Source organism: Desmodus rotundus, chromosome 3 (assembly GCF_022682495.2).
Source record: "Desmodus rotundus isolate HL8 chromosome 3, HLdesRot8A.1, whole genome shotgun sequence".
NCBI classification, from domain to species: domain Eukaryota; kingdom Metazoa; phylum Chordata; class Mammalia; order Chiroptera; family Phyllostomidae; genus Desmodus; species Desmodus rotundus.
Genome location: NC_071389.1, coordinates 163,991,615 through 164,007,738, shown reverse-complemented (window position 1 = coordinate 164,007,738; position 16,124 = coordinate 163,991,615). Strand labels below are relative to the sequence as shown.

Here is a 16,124-nt window from a genome sequence, read left to right as displayed (position 1 = left end):
GAAAAAAGTGAGGCTGTGCACGTTTGCACAGTGATCAGAGTTCTAATGCTTCACAGAGAAGTCCTGCTGTTCTGGATTAGTAATGAATGAATAAATAAGGATGAGGTAACAGCATAATACAGGATTTAGAAAATGGAAAACATGAAATAAAAAAAAGGGTTGTCCTTTAAGTAAGGAATCAGCTTAATTATAAGGCAACTGAAGCAAACTACTTGGGTCTTAAAATACTTTTGTTTTGGCTTTTTGTGGTAAATCTTGATGATGTTATCATCTAGAAATCCATGAAAAGAACTTGCTAGTAAAGTAAGCAGGCTGAAACAAACCCTCAGATATAGCTGAAACTCTGTCAATTCAAAGTAGCAGATTTCCTGTCGGGTTTTGGCCTCTCAGTGTAAACCCAAGGACTCTGGAACTGTCTGATTGCTTTAATGCCCTTCTAAAATACAAGCCTCCGTGCCTGTGACAACAGTGTAACATGTTCAGGTAGCTATGAGAGACTGAAATGCGTGGACATTGTAGGAGATTAACAAAAGTGTGAGCTGAACTTACTGATAATCATTATAGACATAATTAAATTAAAAACTTAGTAAGTTTAAAAATTATTCTCCTGCTTCTTGTCTATGATATATGATTATTTTTAAATAGCAGCTTAGTTTTGTTGTCTCTTCTGCAGAAATAAAATCAGTGCTTCTAACAGTTTTAAGACCTAATTTATGATGTGAACTTCTGTTTATAGTCTGACTGTAAGGTCAAAAAATTTCATAAATATTTAGAAATACAGTATAGAGGATAAACTTTTTAATTCAGGGAATCTGGGGTGGGTAACCACAGTGGGCACTGCCAAATTTGGGGGTCAGGTTGCTGTGAAGATAACACAGTAATAGAATTGTACAAACATATGTACACGCATATATTCTTTCTACAGACTATCAATTGTATTGTCTTATGTAGTCATATATGAGCAAATACATGAATACATAAATAAGAGGGAATATGTTAAAAAATATTTTCAGAGAAAATAAAATACTTAAGAATAACTCTAAGGGGCGGCATGCTATATAAGGTGTCACAAAAGAAGAAAGAACTTTCATTTTTCAAGCCAAAAAAAAGCATTTGTCTTCTTTGCAGAAAAATATTACAAATTAAATATAAGGTGAACATATCTGCCCACTTTGCTTTCTTTCAATGATGGCAGCAACGATACAGAATGGTAGCAGTGCTGATGGGAAAGGCAGGAGAGGACAGATGATCTGGGTAGTTGAAAAACTTCAGCTTTTTCTCTTTAAGAAACTTTGTTGATAAAAGAACATTGTGTATTAACTCTTGCATTTTTATCAGATCCTCCAACTGTATGACTGAAAATTAGACATAAAGGGAAGTTGAAGTCTATAAAAGATGTTATTCAATGCTTGGAGAGATGGCAGGAAATGGGATAGGGTGCTCATTTCACTACAGCTTGAGATTTTAGTTTTAGTCTTGGTACTATTATTAAAAACTGTGTCACAATGGGCAAATAACATTTCAGTATCTCCCTTTCCTATTCTGTAAAGTCAGGGATCAGAAAAATAATATAGCCCTGGCTGTTGTGGCTCAGTGGGTTGAGCGCCGGCCTGAGAACCAAAGGGTCACCAGTTTGATTCCGAGTTAGGGCACATGCCTGGGCACTTGCGGGGGTACAAGAGGCAAACACACATTGATGTTTCTCTCCCTCTCTTTCTCCCTCCCTTCCCTTCTCTTTAAAAACAAGTAAATAAAATCTTTTTTTAAAAAGTAATATACATAGTATTCTGTGCTAAAAACTTTTTGAGAAATGCTTGGATAAATAAATTTAAGTTTCTTAGCTATAGTATTTTCAGAGCCTTTGATAAGTTAATATTTATTATAGTGGTGTGTTGCATTTCCCAAACTTTTTTGACATATAAACATTTGTTTTATGCTACACCACTGTTGTCTTCCAGAATGCCATACTATGTAATCTGTAAGGGATTTGGGGGCGGAGCAAGGAAAAATATATGACCACAAGGTGGCAGCAAAACACAAGAAACTTTATTTGGGCTGTGCTTTGTATAGGTTTGCATGCAAAGGACGTCCCTCACATGAGGCCCTCCAAATGTGTGTGTGTGGGGGGGACATATTGGGGAACACCACTCAAAAGGAGGGTAGGGTCAAAGTAAGGAGTCTCTGGGTTAGAATTCCCCAAGGTCAAGAGTAGCTTGGGGTCTTTTATAGCCTTGGGTTTTGGCTTACCTATGAGTAGTAAACATTGGGTACATTTTTTCACGGTGTGCAAAGCAGCCAGGCTCTATACGGATAGATTAAGAATCTGCTTATTTAGGTTATATTTGAAACAAATGGATGAGTGAATATTTGAGTTTGGTACCAAAGGGCTTCTGAGCGAATAGTACCAGTCTGCTGTGAAGAAGTAAACAGTATAGGGACAGTATATAGAGCTGTCCTTAGCTCACTTATTTAACAGTAATACAGGTGGTAAATGCTGGATTAGGTTACCTTCCAGGTCAAAAATATTGTTATTCTGTTCAAAATATTTTTAATTCCTGCCATGTCAACATCTGATTCCACTGCTTCATTAGCCACATGAAAATATAAGAAGCAATTTGAAAGGGATATTGTGTTCTTGCTACAAATGCTGAAGTTGACTGATAATTTTTCTCTACTGTAAAGCAATGTTTCTTAAAGTATGATATGCAGATCTTACAGATCAAGGTCCTTTCAGGATTGTGAGCTGAAGTAGTCATTTTATTTGACTGAAAGAACCTCTGATAACCTAAGGTTATTCAGACTTGGATATTTGGCAGACTATTTCTTGAAAAGGAGCAAAATAAGCCTATCACTTCAAAGAAAACAAATGATAGTTTGTTGCCAATGATAAAATTTTAGCTTTCAGGTGAAGTTCAGAAAATTTGTAGTTGTCATTGTATCTTCAAAGCTACATAGTACCTTTGTGATAAGATCACTCAGAGACCCAATATTTTCCAAACTGCCTAGATGTTACAAAATCATATATGGGTAAAAGATCTATTCAAAATGTGAGACTGACCAATGAATTATAATATAAGTGTATGAAAATTTCATTGATATATTTTCAACTTCCACATTGCAATAACCTTTAAGAAATTACTACTTGATGAGTTAGGGGTAACATCAAAAAAGAGTACCCACAATGGTCTGAAAAATGATTATCTGAGTGAAACTGCCCTTCCCTTTTCTGTGTAATAGGTTTATTGTTTTTAAAAAATGAATTAATAAATCTATTTTTAAAGTCTCAGCTATATTTTTAATTTAATCATACAACCCACATAAACAAAAATTCTTTGGGATCCTCAATATTTAAGAGTGTAAATGGGTCTTGAGAGCCATTTGAAAAATGCTGCCACAAAGTATTCACTCAACCACTGAAAAACTATAAGTGGTTGTTTTATCTCATCGCCAACGTAACACTACAAAGAAAAACCAATAGAATCTGTTCTGAAACAAAGTGCAGGTACAAAATCTACGAGTCTTCTCGAATTATAGTTTTAGCACATATCTTTTAGAGAGAAGATAAAAACAAAATACTACAGGGAAGGAGAAAAACATGCTTTAACATGCACACATAAGTCAACATCATCGGAACATTATTTCTTACAAAGAATAAACCATGAGACATTGCTTTCAGATGAATACAACTGTTCAGCAATATGTGTGATCGACTGTTCTCAGAGGAAGCTGGTTTGTTTTGGGACTCTCTATTTTTATACACTCTGGTAGTTACGTAGATAGAAAAGAGTCCATGTGAATTTGCCAGCATGACATGCCCATAAAGCTACAAATTGCAGGTCTACTGAAATAAGCAATCTAAACAGGCCCCTTACATTGACAAATACGAACTCCTGGAAGTAGGAATGGCTAGGTAAGTCTCTCAGTATAAGGAATCAGTTTAGGTTGTTGTACTGTATTCTGTTCTCAGCTGTTATGACCTCTGAATAAATCAGAATATTGAAATATCTTCTCTTTTTCTGTAGAAAGAGAATTAATCTTTTAATTGACTACAGGCATGAGAACAGCTCTTCTGATATTTTTCTGGTATTTTTGTTTTTGTCATTATAATTATCACTTTATTTGTGATTAAAAATATTTCTAAGTATATCATGACATTTTTGGATAATGGTGCTTTAACTCGTATGTTGAACAAGCATAGCTCTTAAGGTACAATGTTGATATCAATTCTATTTTTGTCTTCCTTTGTCTCTGTTCATCGAGTGATCATTCTTCCCTTGCTCTGAATGAACATTTTGGTAACACTGTGACTTTGTGATTATCCCTACTATAAAAGATCCAACTACATCTGTCAGCAACACTTACGCGCCCTCAGATCCTGGGAGGGCAGGCTGATTTTAACGCAGCAGCAGCCTTCCCTGTCAGCAGCTGGCCTGTGCAAAGGGCGCATATCAGGACCCAATAGTCCTGCCGAAGCTCTGTTAAGCTCCAGGTAAAAGGTCAAACAGCAGCACTCTCTAAAGAAGTCCTCACCAAAATTCTTTTTTTTAAGATTTTATTTTTTTATTTTTAGAGACAGGGGAAGGGAGGGAGAAAGAGAGGGGGAGAAATATCAATGTTGTGCAAGAGAAACATCGATTGATGGGTTGCTTCTCGCATGTCCCCAACCAGGGACCTGGCCACGACCCAGGCATGTGCCCTGACTGAGAATCAAACTGGCAACATTTCCGTTTGTGGGACAATGCCCAACCCAGTGACCTAGACCAGTCAGGGCAAATTCTTTATTAATCATCATTTCTACCCTTTTAAAACCTTTGCTATAGATGTCACTGATAACCAAATGTAATCCGTTATAGGCTTGGTTTATATTGGCAATCTAAACAACAACAACAAAACACAGAAGTTGTCAAAAGGACGTCTGGGATAGTAACTCAGTCTAGAGAGTAACTGTTGGAAGGACTGGGACTTACAGGTGTGATCCAGGTTACACTCTGGCATGGGTAGGGGTGATATGAAGGGGGTGAGGCGCTATGGTTTTGGGAGCATGGTGGTTATCTTGGCTCTTATATAGGCCAAATAGGCTATGACTACTTTGTTCTCCTTCAGTGAAGCATCACATTACAAATTATCCTGAATCTCAATGGCTACAGCTTGATGAGATTATAGATAACAGGTCACTTAGCCTATCTGATAGATCTAATATTATAAACTTTTTATTGTCTACATAAAGCATTGTGTTTAGTATCGTGACCACTACCACTGCTGCCATCATCATCCTCATCATGGCTAACATTTATGAACACTTACCATCACCACCACCACCACCACCACCACTGCTATGAACATTTACCGAGCCCTTACTAGGTATTCTGCACCCTGTATAGTGTTGCCAGACAATCACCGTGACCAAGTTTATGAGGTAGGTTATATTGATGTAGCAGATAAGGAAAGTGAATAATGCAACGGGTAAAATAATTCACTCAAGGTCATACAGTTATTAAAAGATAAAACCAGGATTTGAGCCCAAGCAGTCTCTCATACTAACCTGTTAACAGGGGGCACCCATGGAACAGTAATATACGTATCTGAGGACAGCGAGTAATGACAGCTTCTATAGACTCATCAGTCAGATTCACACAATGTTCCATATGAATCTCCTATTTAAAAATAAAGGACAATCAAAAGAAAAAGTAGGTTTATAATAACAGCATGAAAAAGTTTGAGAAATACTCTGATACAAAAGAAAAACTCTCTAGAAAGCACCAATGTCAGTCTGCAGTAATTTGGAAGGTATAGCAGCTTTGTAAGTTAAACGTCCAACCATTTTATAAAGCCATTTGGCCATGTCTATCAAAGCCGAAGATGAGTGTACCTTGGAACACAGCAATTCCTACTGCAGATGTGCAGTATTTAGAGAGAAACTCTTGGATGTGAGCAAGAAAACAGTTTATAACTATGCCCACCACAATATTATTTGTAATAGTAAAGAAGTGGGTAACTAAATGGTGGTTCATTAATATAATAGAATAGACATAAATCTCAAACACAATGTTAGCTCAAACTCTTTGGAAAACAGCATGGTAATATCTTATAAAGCTAAACATGTATGTACTGTATGATCCAGCAATTCCACTCCCAGGTGTTTACCCAAGGTAAATAAAAACGTGTATACATAAAGGCTTGCATGCAAATGTCCACAGCGGTGTTTGTAATAGTCCAAAATGGGACAACCCAAATGTCCATCAAATGGTCAATGTAGGAACAAACTGTGCCATAGCCAGACTACAGAATACTACTCAGAAAAAAAAGAGGAATGAAATATCAATGCATGCAACAACATGGGTAAATCTCAACAACTAAATAAATTTAAAGAAGCAAAAGAAGAACGTAAAATACGCAGAAGACAATATACTGCATGATTCCATTTATCTAAAATTCTAGAAAACGCAGAACTATAACAACAAAGTAAATCCGTGTGCTTGTGGGGAGGGTCACGGCAGGGCATTGCCTGCAAAGGCAGGACAGAAAACTTCTTAGGGTGATGGCAATGATCTAATCCTAATATGTTGGTGGTTCCAAGGCTGTATAACAATTACCAAAATCCATCAAACTGTACATTTAAAATGGGTAAATTTTATTATATGTAAATTATACCTCAATAAAGCTTGGAACATTTCAAAAACACTTTGAATAAAATGGCAAACTGTAGTCTTGGCTGATGTTGCTCAGTGGGTTGAGCACCTGCCCGTGCACCAAAAGGTCGCCAGTTCAATTCCTGGTCAGGGCACATCACAGGGTTGTGGGCCACATCCCGGGCTGAGGGTGCGTGAGAGGCAACTGATCAATGGCTCTCTCCCTCTCTTTCTCCCTTCTGTCCCCTCTCTCTAAAAAAATAAATAAAATCTGTTCTTAAAAAGCAAAATGTGAAATAAGCCAGGTGGTGAGGGACAAATACCATATGATCTCACCTTTAACTGGAACATAATCAACAAAAGGAAAAAGCAAACAAAATATAACCAGAGACATTGAAATTAAGAACATTGTAACAATAGCCACAGAGGAGTGGGGAGGGGATAGTGGGGTGAGGGGTCTATAGGAGCTACTATAAAGGACACAAGTACAAAATCAAGGGGGAGGGTAGAGGTGGGGGAGGGAGGTGGGACTGGCTGGGGTGGGGTGGAGGGAAGGGGAGAAAATGCAGACAATTGTAACTGAATAAAAATAAATAAATTTTAAAAAAAGCAAAATGTAAAAAAAAACCACATGCATTATGAAACTATTATGTAAAATTGTAGAATAATACCACAGAGAGAAAGATGAAGCACCCAAACTCACAAGAAAAGATACACAGGCATCTTTAGAATAGTGGTTACCTCTGAAGAAAGAAAGGCGGAGTAAGTGAGGGAGGAGCTTTAGATATAACACATAAGTTTTTGAAAAGAACTTAAGTAAATGAAAATGTTAAAATTCAAGTGATAGGCCTACAGGTCTCTGTTTTATTACTTTCTATACTTCTCCTTATGTTTGAAATACTATATATCCTTTGTTTGATGCTCTAATTTGGAACCCTTTTGCATTGCTGGTGAGAATATAAAATGGTACAGCTGCCGTGGAAACACTATGGCCGTTCTTCAAACAATTAAACACGGAGAATTACGTGATCCAGCTTTTCCACTTCTAGGTGCATACTCAAAAGAATTGAAAACAGGGACCTAAACAAATATTTGCATACCCAGTTCATAGCAGGGGTATTCAAAGTAGCCAAAAGGTGGAAACACATATCAAAAGGTGATTATGTATATTTGACCACAATTGTAAAAAAGTTTAACAATTCTGGAAGATTTGACGATAGTTGATGTGTTATATTTATGGTAGTACTATTTCTTTTCTCCTGAAAAGTCAATATTAAGTTGGTGTACATATTATAATTCATTGTATGTTAGAGATAAAGAAAACCTGAGTATATTGAAAGCTCATAAAAATTGAAGCAAAAAGTATCCTATGTCATAAATTGGCAAAGGCTACAGACAAAGAAATATAATTTGAGAACAACAGATGGAAGGAACTTTGACTCAGGTTCCATTTAAAATATAATAAATTAAGGTTAAAAAAAAAAGAGAAAAAATTCTATCTGCCAAATTGAGGTCCTGGCAAAAATTATGAATTTACCACATAAGCTTTGCGGGAAATAATTTAGCCATATGAATTTAGGACCATTAAGACAGCACTCAAATTCATGTATGTACTTGTTCCATTTTGGGCAGTTTGTGACAGCAATGGAAGAAAAAAGTGATATGCCCCAACATATGGCTATTTCTAACAGCTAAAAACGGTAAATAATCTGAATTACCAGCAGAAAAATGATTAAAGAAAAGAATGATACATTATATAAACAGATTTTGTTCTCTGATATGCCAGTGCCTAGAATGTAGCAGGTACTTAATAAATATTTGTTGACTACATGAATAATTTTACACAGCAGGTTAAAGTTTTAATCATGAATATTACAGAAAGTTATAAATGACTACAATATAAGAATATGAGAACATTTATTGAGTACAGGTGTCTGTAATCACAGTAAAACCTAGAGATAAAATAATGACAAAATGACCCTGGCTGCTGTGGCTCAGTGGATTAAGTGCTGACCTGTGAACCAAAGGGTTGCCAGTTCGATTCCCAGTCAAGGCACATGCCTGGGTTGCAGGCCAGGTCCCCATTTGGGAGCACGTGAGAGGCAACCACACTTAGATGTTTCTCTCCCTCTCTTTCTCCCTCCCTTCCCCTTTCCCTAAAAACAAATAAATAAAATGTTTAAAATAACAACAGAAATGATGGAAAAATAGTCCTTGCTCACTGGGAACTCAGATAAACAGAGATTTCAGAAATATTTACAACATTGGGTAGATGCTGTAACATAAGTTTGCACTAAGTGCTTGACAATCTTTCGAAAATGTCCTTAAACTTTTAATTAAATTTATTTTCAAGTTACAAACAATTTAGCAAGATTGATCAATTAATTTCCCAGACTAAAACGAATTAAAAGCCACAGATTGAAAGAGGGCATCCAATAAAAGGTAGGCATACAGATCACCCACAAGAGAAGAATCAGTTGAGTTTGTATTTCAATTTCTCAGAAACTGTGAGCACAAATAAGCAGTGAGCCAAAGGTTAAAGTGTATTTACTCTATGTACTTTGTTTAAGGAAGGAATTAAATTCTGACAAATTTTAGATAGTTTTCCATTTAAGCACTTATAGCAGTAAGTTTTAGAAAAATGAAAATTTCAATGATAGGGCACTATAAGTGTCAATGCTTACTTGTTATTGGATTTTCCTAAGTCTGCTTAGGTGAGTGCTCCAATTTTATCACGCTAAAGCAACTATGTAGGTATATTTCCTATCATCGCATAACAACTAATTTCCTGGTGGTTTTATTAGAAAGTGATGAACTAGGTTAACTGAGAACTTTATTTAAAATGATGGTTGATTATAGAATAATGTTGTTCTAAGAATAACCTAATAAATATAAGGCAGTAGCATGAAGGCTGAAATATAGTTAAATATTCAACAATGTTAGCATTTAAAACAGTAAAAATTTTGGCAGAGTTTATTGCCCCTACAGTTAGCATGCAATTTAGAATTTAGAACTTGGCATAAGGAAAAAATGGTAATTTCTTAATCAAAAGGTTTTTTAAAAATAAATATATTCTAATTTTATACACACACAGATACATACAAGCAGGATGCAGATAGATGAAATATCACAAAAAATAATCTCTTTGGGCATTAACTCAAGGGGAAATATTTGGCAAAAACATGTCACTGCCATTCTATTACAATACTCATTACTAACAGTTACAACTCACCTATAGCATGTTTACTTCCAAAAAGAATCTGATGCGACTTACTGGTGACAAGCATAGTCACATTAAACACAAGAGTGAAACCCGCAACACAGTGCTACAGGCCTGCCCGGGTGGCCCCACTGGTTGGAGTGTCACCGGGAACACCAGAAGGTTGCGGGCACGTACGGGAGGCAACTCATCGATGTTCCTCTCACATCGATGTTTCTCTATCCCTCCCTTCCTCTTTCTCTAAAATCAATAAAAACATATCCTCTAGTGAAGACTTAAAACATGAAAAAATACATTTCGAAGAGGCTATAAACTGGGAAAGACGACCCCAAATCACAGGACAAAAGGTTTCTAAAATACACATATTTTTAATTGACTTGGGTTGGGGGAGAGGGAGAGATGTCAATTTGTTGTTGCTTTTATTTATGCGCTCATTGGCTGTATGTGCCCTGGAGTGGGCGTCAAACCCACAACCTTGGTGTATCCAGACAATACTCCATCCAACTGAGCTACCTGGCCAGGGATATAAATATATTTTGAAAGATTATTGAATCTAAAGACTGAACACTAATCTAAGATCTTTTTAAATGGCTGTACAATGTAGCTGTTGGGGAGGAAAAACCTTTTCTTTATCCTCGTAGGTTCTGTCTTTGGAGGCCTGCAAATTAAACTGACAAAAGATAGATAAGCAAGGAAAAAAAAAAAAAGACAAAGTGTATTTGCCTGCATGCTTACAGAGAAAATGGCTCAAAAAAAAAGGCTAGAATTTAGTTTATATACCATCTTGATAGGTAAAGGGGCCAGAGATAAAGGACACTTAGAGAAAAATAAATGACTTTTGAGAAAGACAAAGTGGGCTTTTAGGAGAGTACACAGGAGGTATGATAGTCTCGTGACAATTTTTGTTTATGCGATTTCTCATCTGACTTCTCCAGTGATAGGAGTGATGTCTGCTGTATGAGAAGTCTTCCTTGAGAGGGGTTTGATGGCAAGTGAATTCTTTTGGAAGGCTATGCTTTTAGGTAGATGGGGCAAGAACAATAGTTGAGACACAGCTTCTTTTTGCATGGGTTGATTCTCAAAAATCTTCAGCTAAAAATAATTTTAATGCCAAAGTGGTATTCATCATGGGTCCCTTCATAGATCCAGAAAATATAATGACAAGGGAATAAGTAGTCCTGGTAGAAACTATGAGTCAGATATGAAACATAAAGAATATCACTTGACATTGATAAATTTTCAGTCTTCATCCAAAATAAGACTACCCTTAAATATGTTAGAAGCTAAAACTTTTGGAAAATAAGAACTTTTATTGAAAGTAAAATAGGTTTTTATTTTAAAGAATACTTTATCTCCTACTTTACCAGTTTTTATTTACTCTGGGAATAAAGATGTAGAGACAAAAAAAATCTATGGAAATACTTAATTGATATAAAGGCATTAGTTGTCTGCTAGGTTTAAAATATAATTTCTGAGGATAATATAAAAGTTTAGTTAGCATCATCTTTATAGATACGTTTAAATTACCTCTAACTTCTTGGCACAAGGTCCACTGACAAGCGCAACCACACCATTGTCAGATACCTAAGCAAACGGGAAAAGCAACACAGTACATAAATGGAGATGATGGAAGTAAATTTTCCTAAATATTATTAATAATTTACATATAGCTTTATTGCCTCTCATGCAGCAAATATGTGTTTTAGCCATATATACCTTCCACCCTTACTTAAAAAAACTGAGGAGCATGTGCCAAATCACACTGCAATTATTTAACCACCAATGCATGAAGTAATCAACAATTTCAATAAAAGTAATCATGTTCTTCTAAGGAGTCATTAAAAAATACATTGGGTAAACACATACAAGCTCTATATTTTGAGTCTACATTTCATTTACCTGAGTAGCTGAAATACCAACATATTGCAAAAATAAGCAGTTTTCTCCTAATGCCTGTAAGGACACATCAGTAATGCGTAAGCAGCCACCTAAATCGATGATCTTTAGCAGACGGCAATTGCGTGCAAGGGCAAGGACTCCTTCATCAGTAAGATTGCAGCATCTTTTCAGACGAGCCTCATAAAGGTGTGAACAAGATGAAGCCACAGCTTTTATTCCTGGGGGAGAACATGATTATACATCAATGAGCTATAAATGTATATATACATGAGAAATGTGACTGATTTTCATTTTAGTGACCACCAGCACTGATATGATGTATTTACTTGTATGATGGCCCTTTTCAAAGTAGTCCACCTGTGAGAATATACTTATTTTCCAGTGATGCTGTCATTATTTAAAAGTCTTTGGAATGTTTTAGGAAATCTCTACACAATCTGTAGTATATTTTTCAGAATAACTGCCATTAATAGTCAGCCCTTATTGTTTATGAGTTGAGAGGTTTGCTTTTAGGAAATAGCTAAGTCATTCAGAACCATATTAGGTAATTAAATAGTAAATGATTCTCCTTTTTGCTAAAACAAAAGTTTTAAAATAATAAAGTCAATTTTCTTGTCACCTCTGAAGAAAAATCAAGTTAAATTGCCCAAATGTCTTAAGTAAGGCTCCCAAGCTTATCCTTAGGATCCACAGCTGTCTACGCACTCTCCCTTCCCTCTTTCACCCTGCCCTTCTCTACCACCACGCTCCTCCTGTGTTAGCCTGGATCAGTCTTACTGAGGGTGAAGAAGGAGTAAGTCCTTAAATCGAATTAAACCGATACAAATGCACACTGGGAGGCTGGTACTTGAGAAAGTGCTACAAAAATAAAACTGTACTTCAGGATCCTAGGCCCTTCAGTCTACTGTGATAAGATACCTTTATGGACAAAATACACAAAATAGAAGACAGTAAATTTATGTGTATGCAATTTTTACTGTTTCATAGCTTAAGAGAGAACTTTAAAAAAATTCATCTTTGAACAGAATGAAAGTTCTTTTTAGCGAATCATTAATTGTGTAAGCATTTAAAAACTTATGATTCTTTGCAATATTGTGAAAATCCTAACTTGTTAACCAAGATGATAACAAAATATAGCCGACCCACAAAATTTTCCAGAAACTTGGCTAAATAAGTCCTTCTTTCTTATATTGAAGAAAAAGTTTTAAAAAATCCTATTTTGAAACAAAGGTAAGAACCCACTAATTCATGCATTAATGACACTGAAAAATGCACTCATCTGGCTATGTTTAAAAACTAGTATTGTGCAGACTGATAGGAGAGTGCCTGGTAAGTTTAATCTGATGGCAACTTAACTTTCTGTTGTAATATTAGATCCCAAAAGCCTTAACAAAGTATGAACCAGCCATTTCTTGTTCCACTGTGTCAGGCAAAATATTTAAAATATAGAGGTATCTATCCATGTTTATTTTGAATATTTTGAAAATACAGGGTAGCGACTTACCCAGTATATTTCTTAAATTTTGGCACTGGTTATAAGCAAGAATGCTAATTTGGATTCTTTATCTTTGTTTGAATATTTTTGTTGGTAATTATAGCTTCTACTTCTCTGACATTTCATACTTTCTTTTGACATATTTTCCCCTTTCTTCTCCTAATTTATAGCAGATGGTGAATAGTAATCTACCAATTCATAACAAACATACCTTTTGAGGTTATGGAAACTCTGTTTTCTTTTGAGGAATTTAAATTTAATTCCTTCAGTTTTTTGCAGTTACACAGGTGCAGGAGAGCAGTATCTGAAATATCACAGGTCTGTAGATATAGAGTTTGGACTTCAGGATGTAAAATCTGTAATAAATATATGATTTTGAAAAACTAATTTTTCCTATAAATATAAATATATATATAAATGTTTTGGTGGTCATAACAGACAACCGGTGGATGGAAAATACAGCAAAAAATATAGAAACAAGTCTGTGTGGAGACAGATACATAAAGCAAGAAAACCAAGCCTATTTCGCACTGTACCTTCTAATGCCTCTAATGCCTTCTTATTGGAACAAATAGCTCTGCTGAGAACACACGGCTGGGTACAGAGTAAAGTCCCACTGGACCTGAGAAGCAGAATCGGTGTGGTGGAGGTGCTTCTCCTGTCCCAGTAAGTAGTTCCTGTCTATTATTAGAGATTCTGGCTACGCACCTCACATATACCAAATGCCTATGGAGCAGTAGTATTGCTTATCATTTACCTCCTTCATCGTTATTTTTAAACAAACCTAGTATTACTGAATATTCACTTGAGGGCAACAAATAGCAGATCAGTTTCAAAGCATTCTGAGCTCTCTCTGAGAGTATTTTTCTTTTCTTTTCTCCAAGATAGAAAAATGACTTGACTTTTCTGAATGTAAGAGTAATGCATTGTTATTGTGAAACATTCACCCAATTTATTTATATTAAATTTTTAATTTATTAATTTTTAGAGAAATAGAGGAAGGGAGAGAAGGTGGGAGGAAGGGTGGGAGGGAGGGGAGAGAGAGAGGTAGGTTTGTTGTTCCTCTTATTTATGCATTAATTTGTTGATTCTCATATGTGCCCTGACCAGAGATTGAACCTACAACTTAGCATATTAGGATGACATTCTAACCATTGGAGGTACTTGGCCAGGGCTTCAGTTTAGAAAAACTCTACAAATGTAAGAATGACTATTTCTACTTACTGGGTACTTACCAGGAAGGGTATTAAGTGTGCTGTATACAGTGTCATTTAATATTCTTTCTCTTGTCCTTTCTCTCTCTCACACACACACACACACACATACACACACCCTTGAGAGACTAACTGGTCATTGCCATTTTTTTAATGAGCGAATTGAGGCATCCCGAGTTGAAAGAGCAACACAAACTACACAACCAAAAAAGGAGCAGAGCTAGGTTTGGAAACCAGGTCTTTCTAATTTCAAAGGCTACTCTTTTAATTGCTCATAATACCAATACCCAAAGAAAAACATAATATTAGTTTTGATGTTGTTTGAATGAAAAAAGTCTTTTGAAGAAAAATGAGATTACACACACACACACACGCACACTTAGGAGCAAATTTTACAAAAATAATTGTGGTTGCATGCTATTCCATAACTTATTAAATGCATCTTATACTGGCAAACACTCAAGCTGAACATTTAGGCTTATTTAGGAGGCAATATGGGACAGTGATTAAGAACATGTACTCTAGAGGCAAACTGAGTTTAACACTATGAAAAAAATTTTAAAAACCACGATAAGTATGATAAGACTCTGGGTTTTTTGTGCTCCACTACTGTCATTATTAAACAGGAATAATATTTTGTTAGAAATAAAGTTACCTTGGTTATTATAACATATGCTGTATATAACTGTCAACTATTTTTTATATTACTATAAATGACATTATGATGATCATGGTTGTATACTTTCCCAATTATTTTCTTGAGATTAATATCAAAAGTAATTGATAATTATGTGAGGTGACAGAGATGCTAAATAACCCTATTGTGGTAATCATTTTGCAATAAATGAGTATCAAATAATCATGTGCATTTAACACTTTAAACTTACACAGTGTCATGACAATTATACCTCAATAAAACTGGAAAAAAAATACCAGAAGTGAAATCGTTTGGTCAATGGTAAGCAAAATTTTAGTACTTTTGATGGTGCCAAACTGTCCTCCTAAAAGGCTTTTATTAATTTCCACTCTCATCAGCAGAGGATAAAAGTGACAGTTCCCCACACGATTGCCAACACTGGTATTCTTATTTTCTAAGTCTCTGCCAAATTAAAAGACAAGCTGTGACTTTTATTTCTTTTTAAATTATATTTTATTGATTATGCTATTACAGTTGTCCCAATTTTTCCCCCTTTGCCCCCCTCCACCCAGCACCCCCCCCAACTCCTTCAGGCAATCCCTACGCCATTGTTCATGTCCATGAGTCATGTGTATAAGTTCTTTGGCTACTCCATATCCTATACTGTACTTTACATCCTCATGGCTATTCTGTAACTACCTATTTGTACTTTTTAATCCCCTCACCTCTTCACCCATTCCCCCATATCCCAATCCCATCTGGCAACCATCAAAACACTCTGTATCATGATTCTGACTTATTTCTAATGAGGTTATATATCCTTTTATTGAGATAAATGTTATTGGTGATTTATATTTCTTTACTTTGAGTATTTTCTGATTCTTCTATTTTAGTATTTGTTTGTTTTGTTTTTTCTTATTGGTTTGTGGGGATTCTTTATATTGTTAAGAAAAAAACCCATAGAATTTCATATGTATTGCACATATTTTTCCTAATTACTTGACTTTGCTTATTTTTTCTTTTTGCCATA

The 16,124-nt window shown here is 35.6% G+C and overlaps 1 protein-coding gene across 1 annotated transcript in view; it reads right to left on the bottom strand.

Moving 5' to 3' along the window:
* The window catches only part of AMN1 (antagonist of mitotic exit network 1 homolog), a 49,929-nt gene that overhangs the window by 5,944 nt on the left and 27,861 nt on the right, over positions 1–16,124 (bottom strand). The window contains exons 3-6 of the mRNA XM_024575437.3: positions 13,455–13,599; positions 11,749–11,966; positions 11,377–11,433; positions 5,543–5,654 (exon numbers count right to left, since the gene is read on the bottom strand). Coding sequence (XP_024431205.2) covers positions 5,543–5,654; positions 11,377–11,433; positions 11,749–11,966; positions 13,455–13,599 — 532 coding nt within the window. The remainder of the gene's footprint in view (positions 1–5,542; positions 5,655–11,376; positions 11,434–11,748; positions 11,967–13,454; positions 13,600–16,124) is intronic.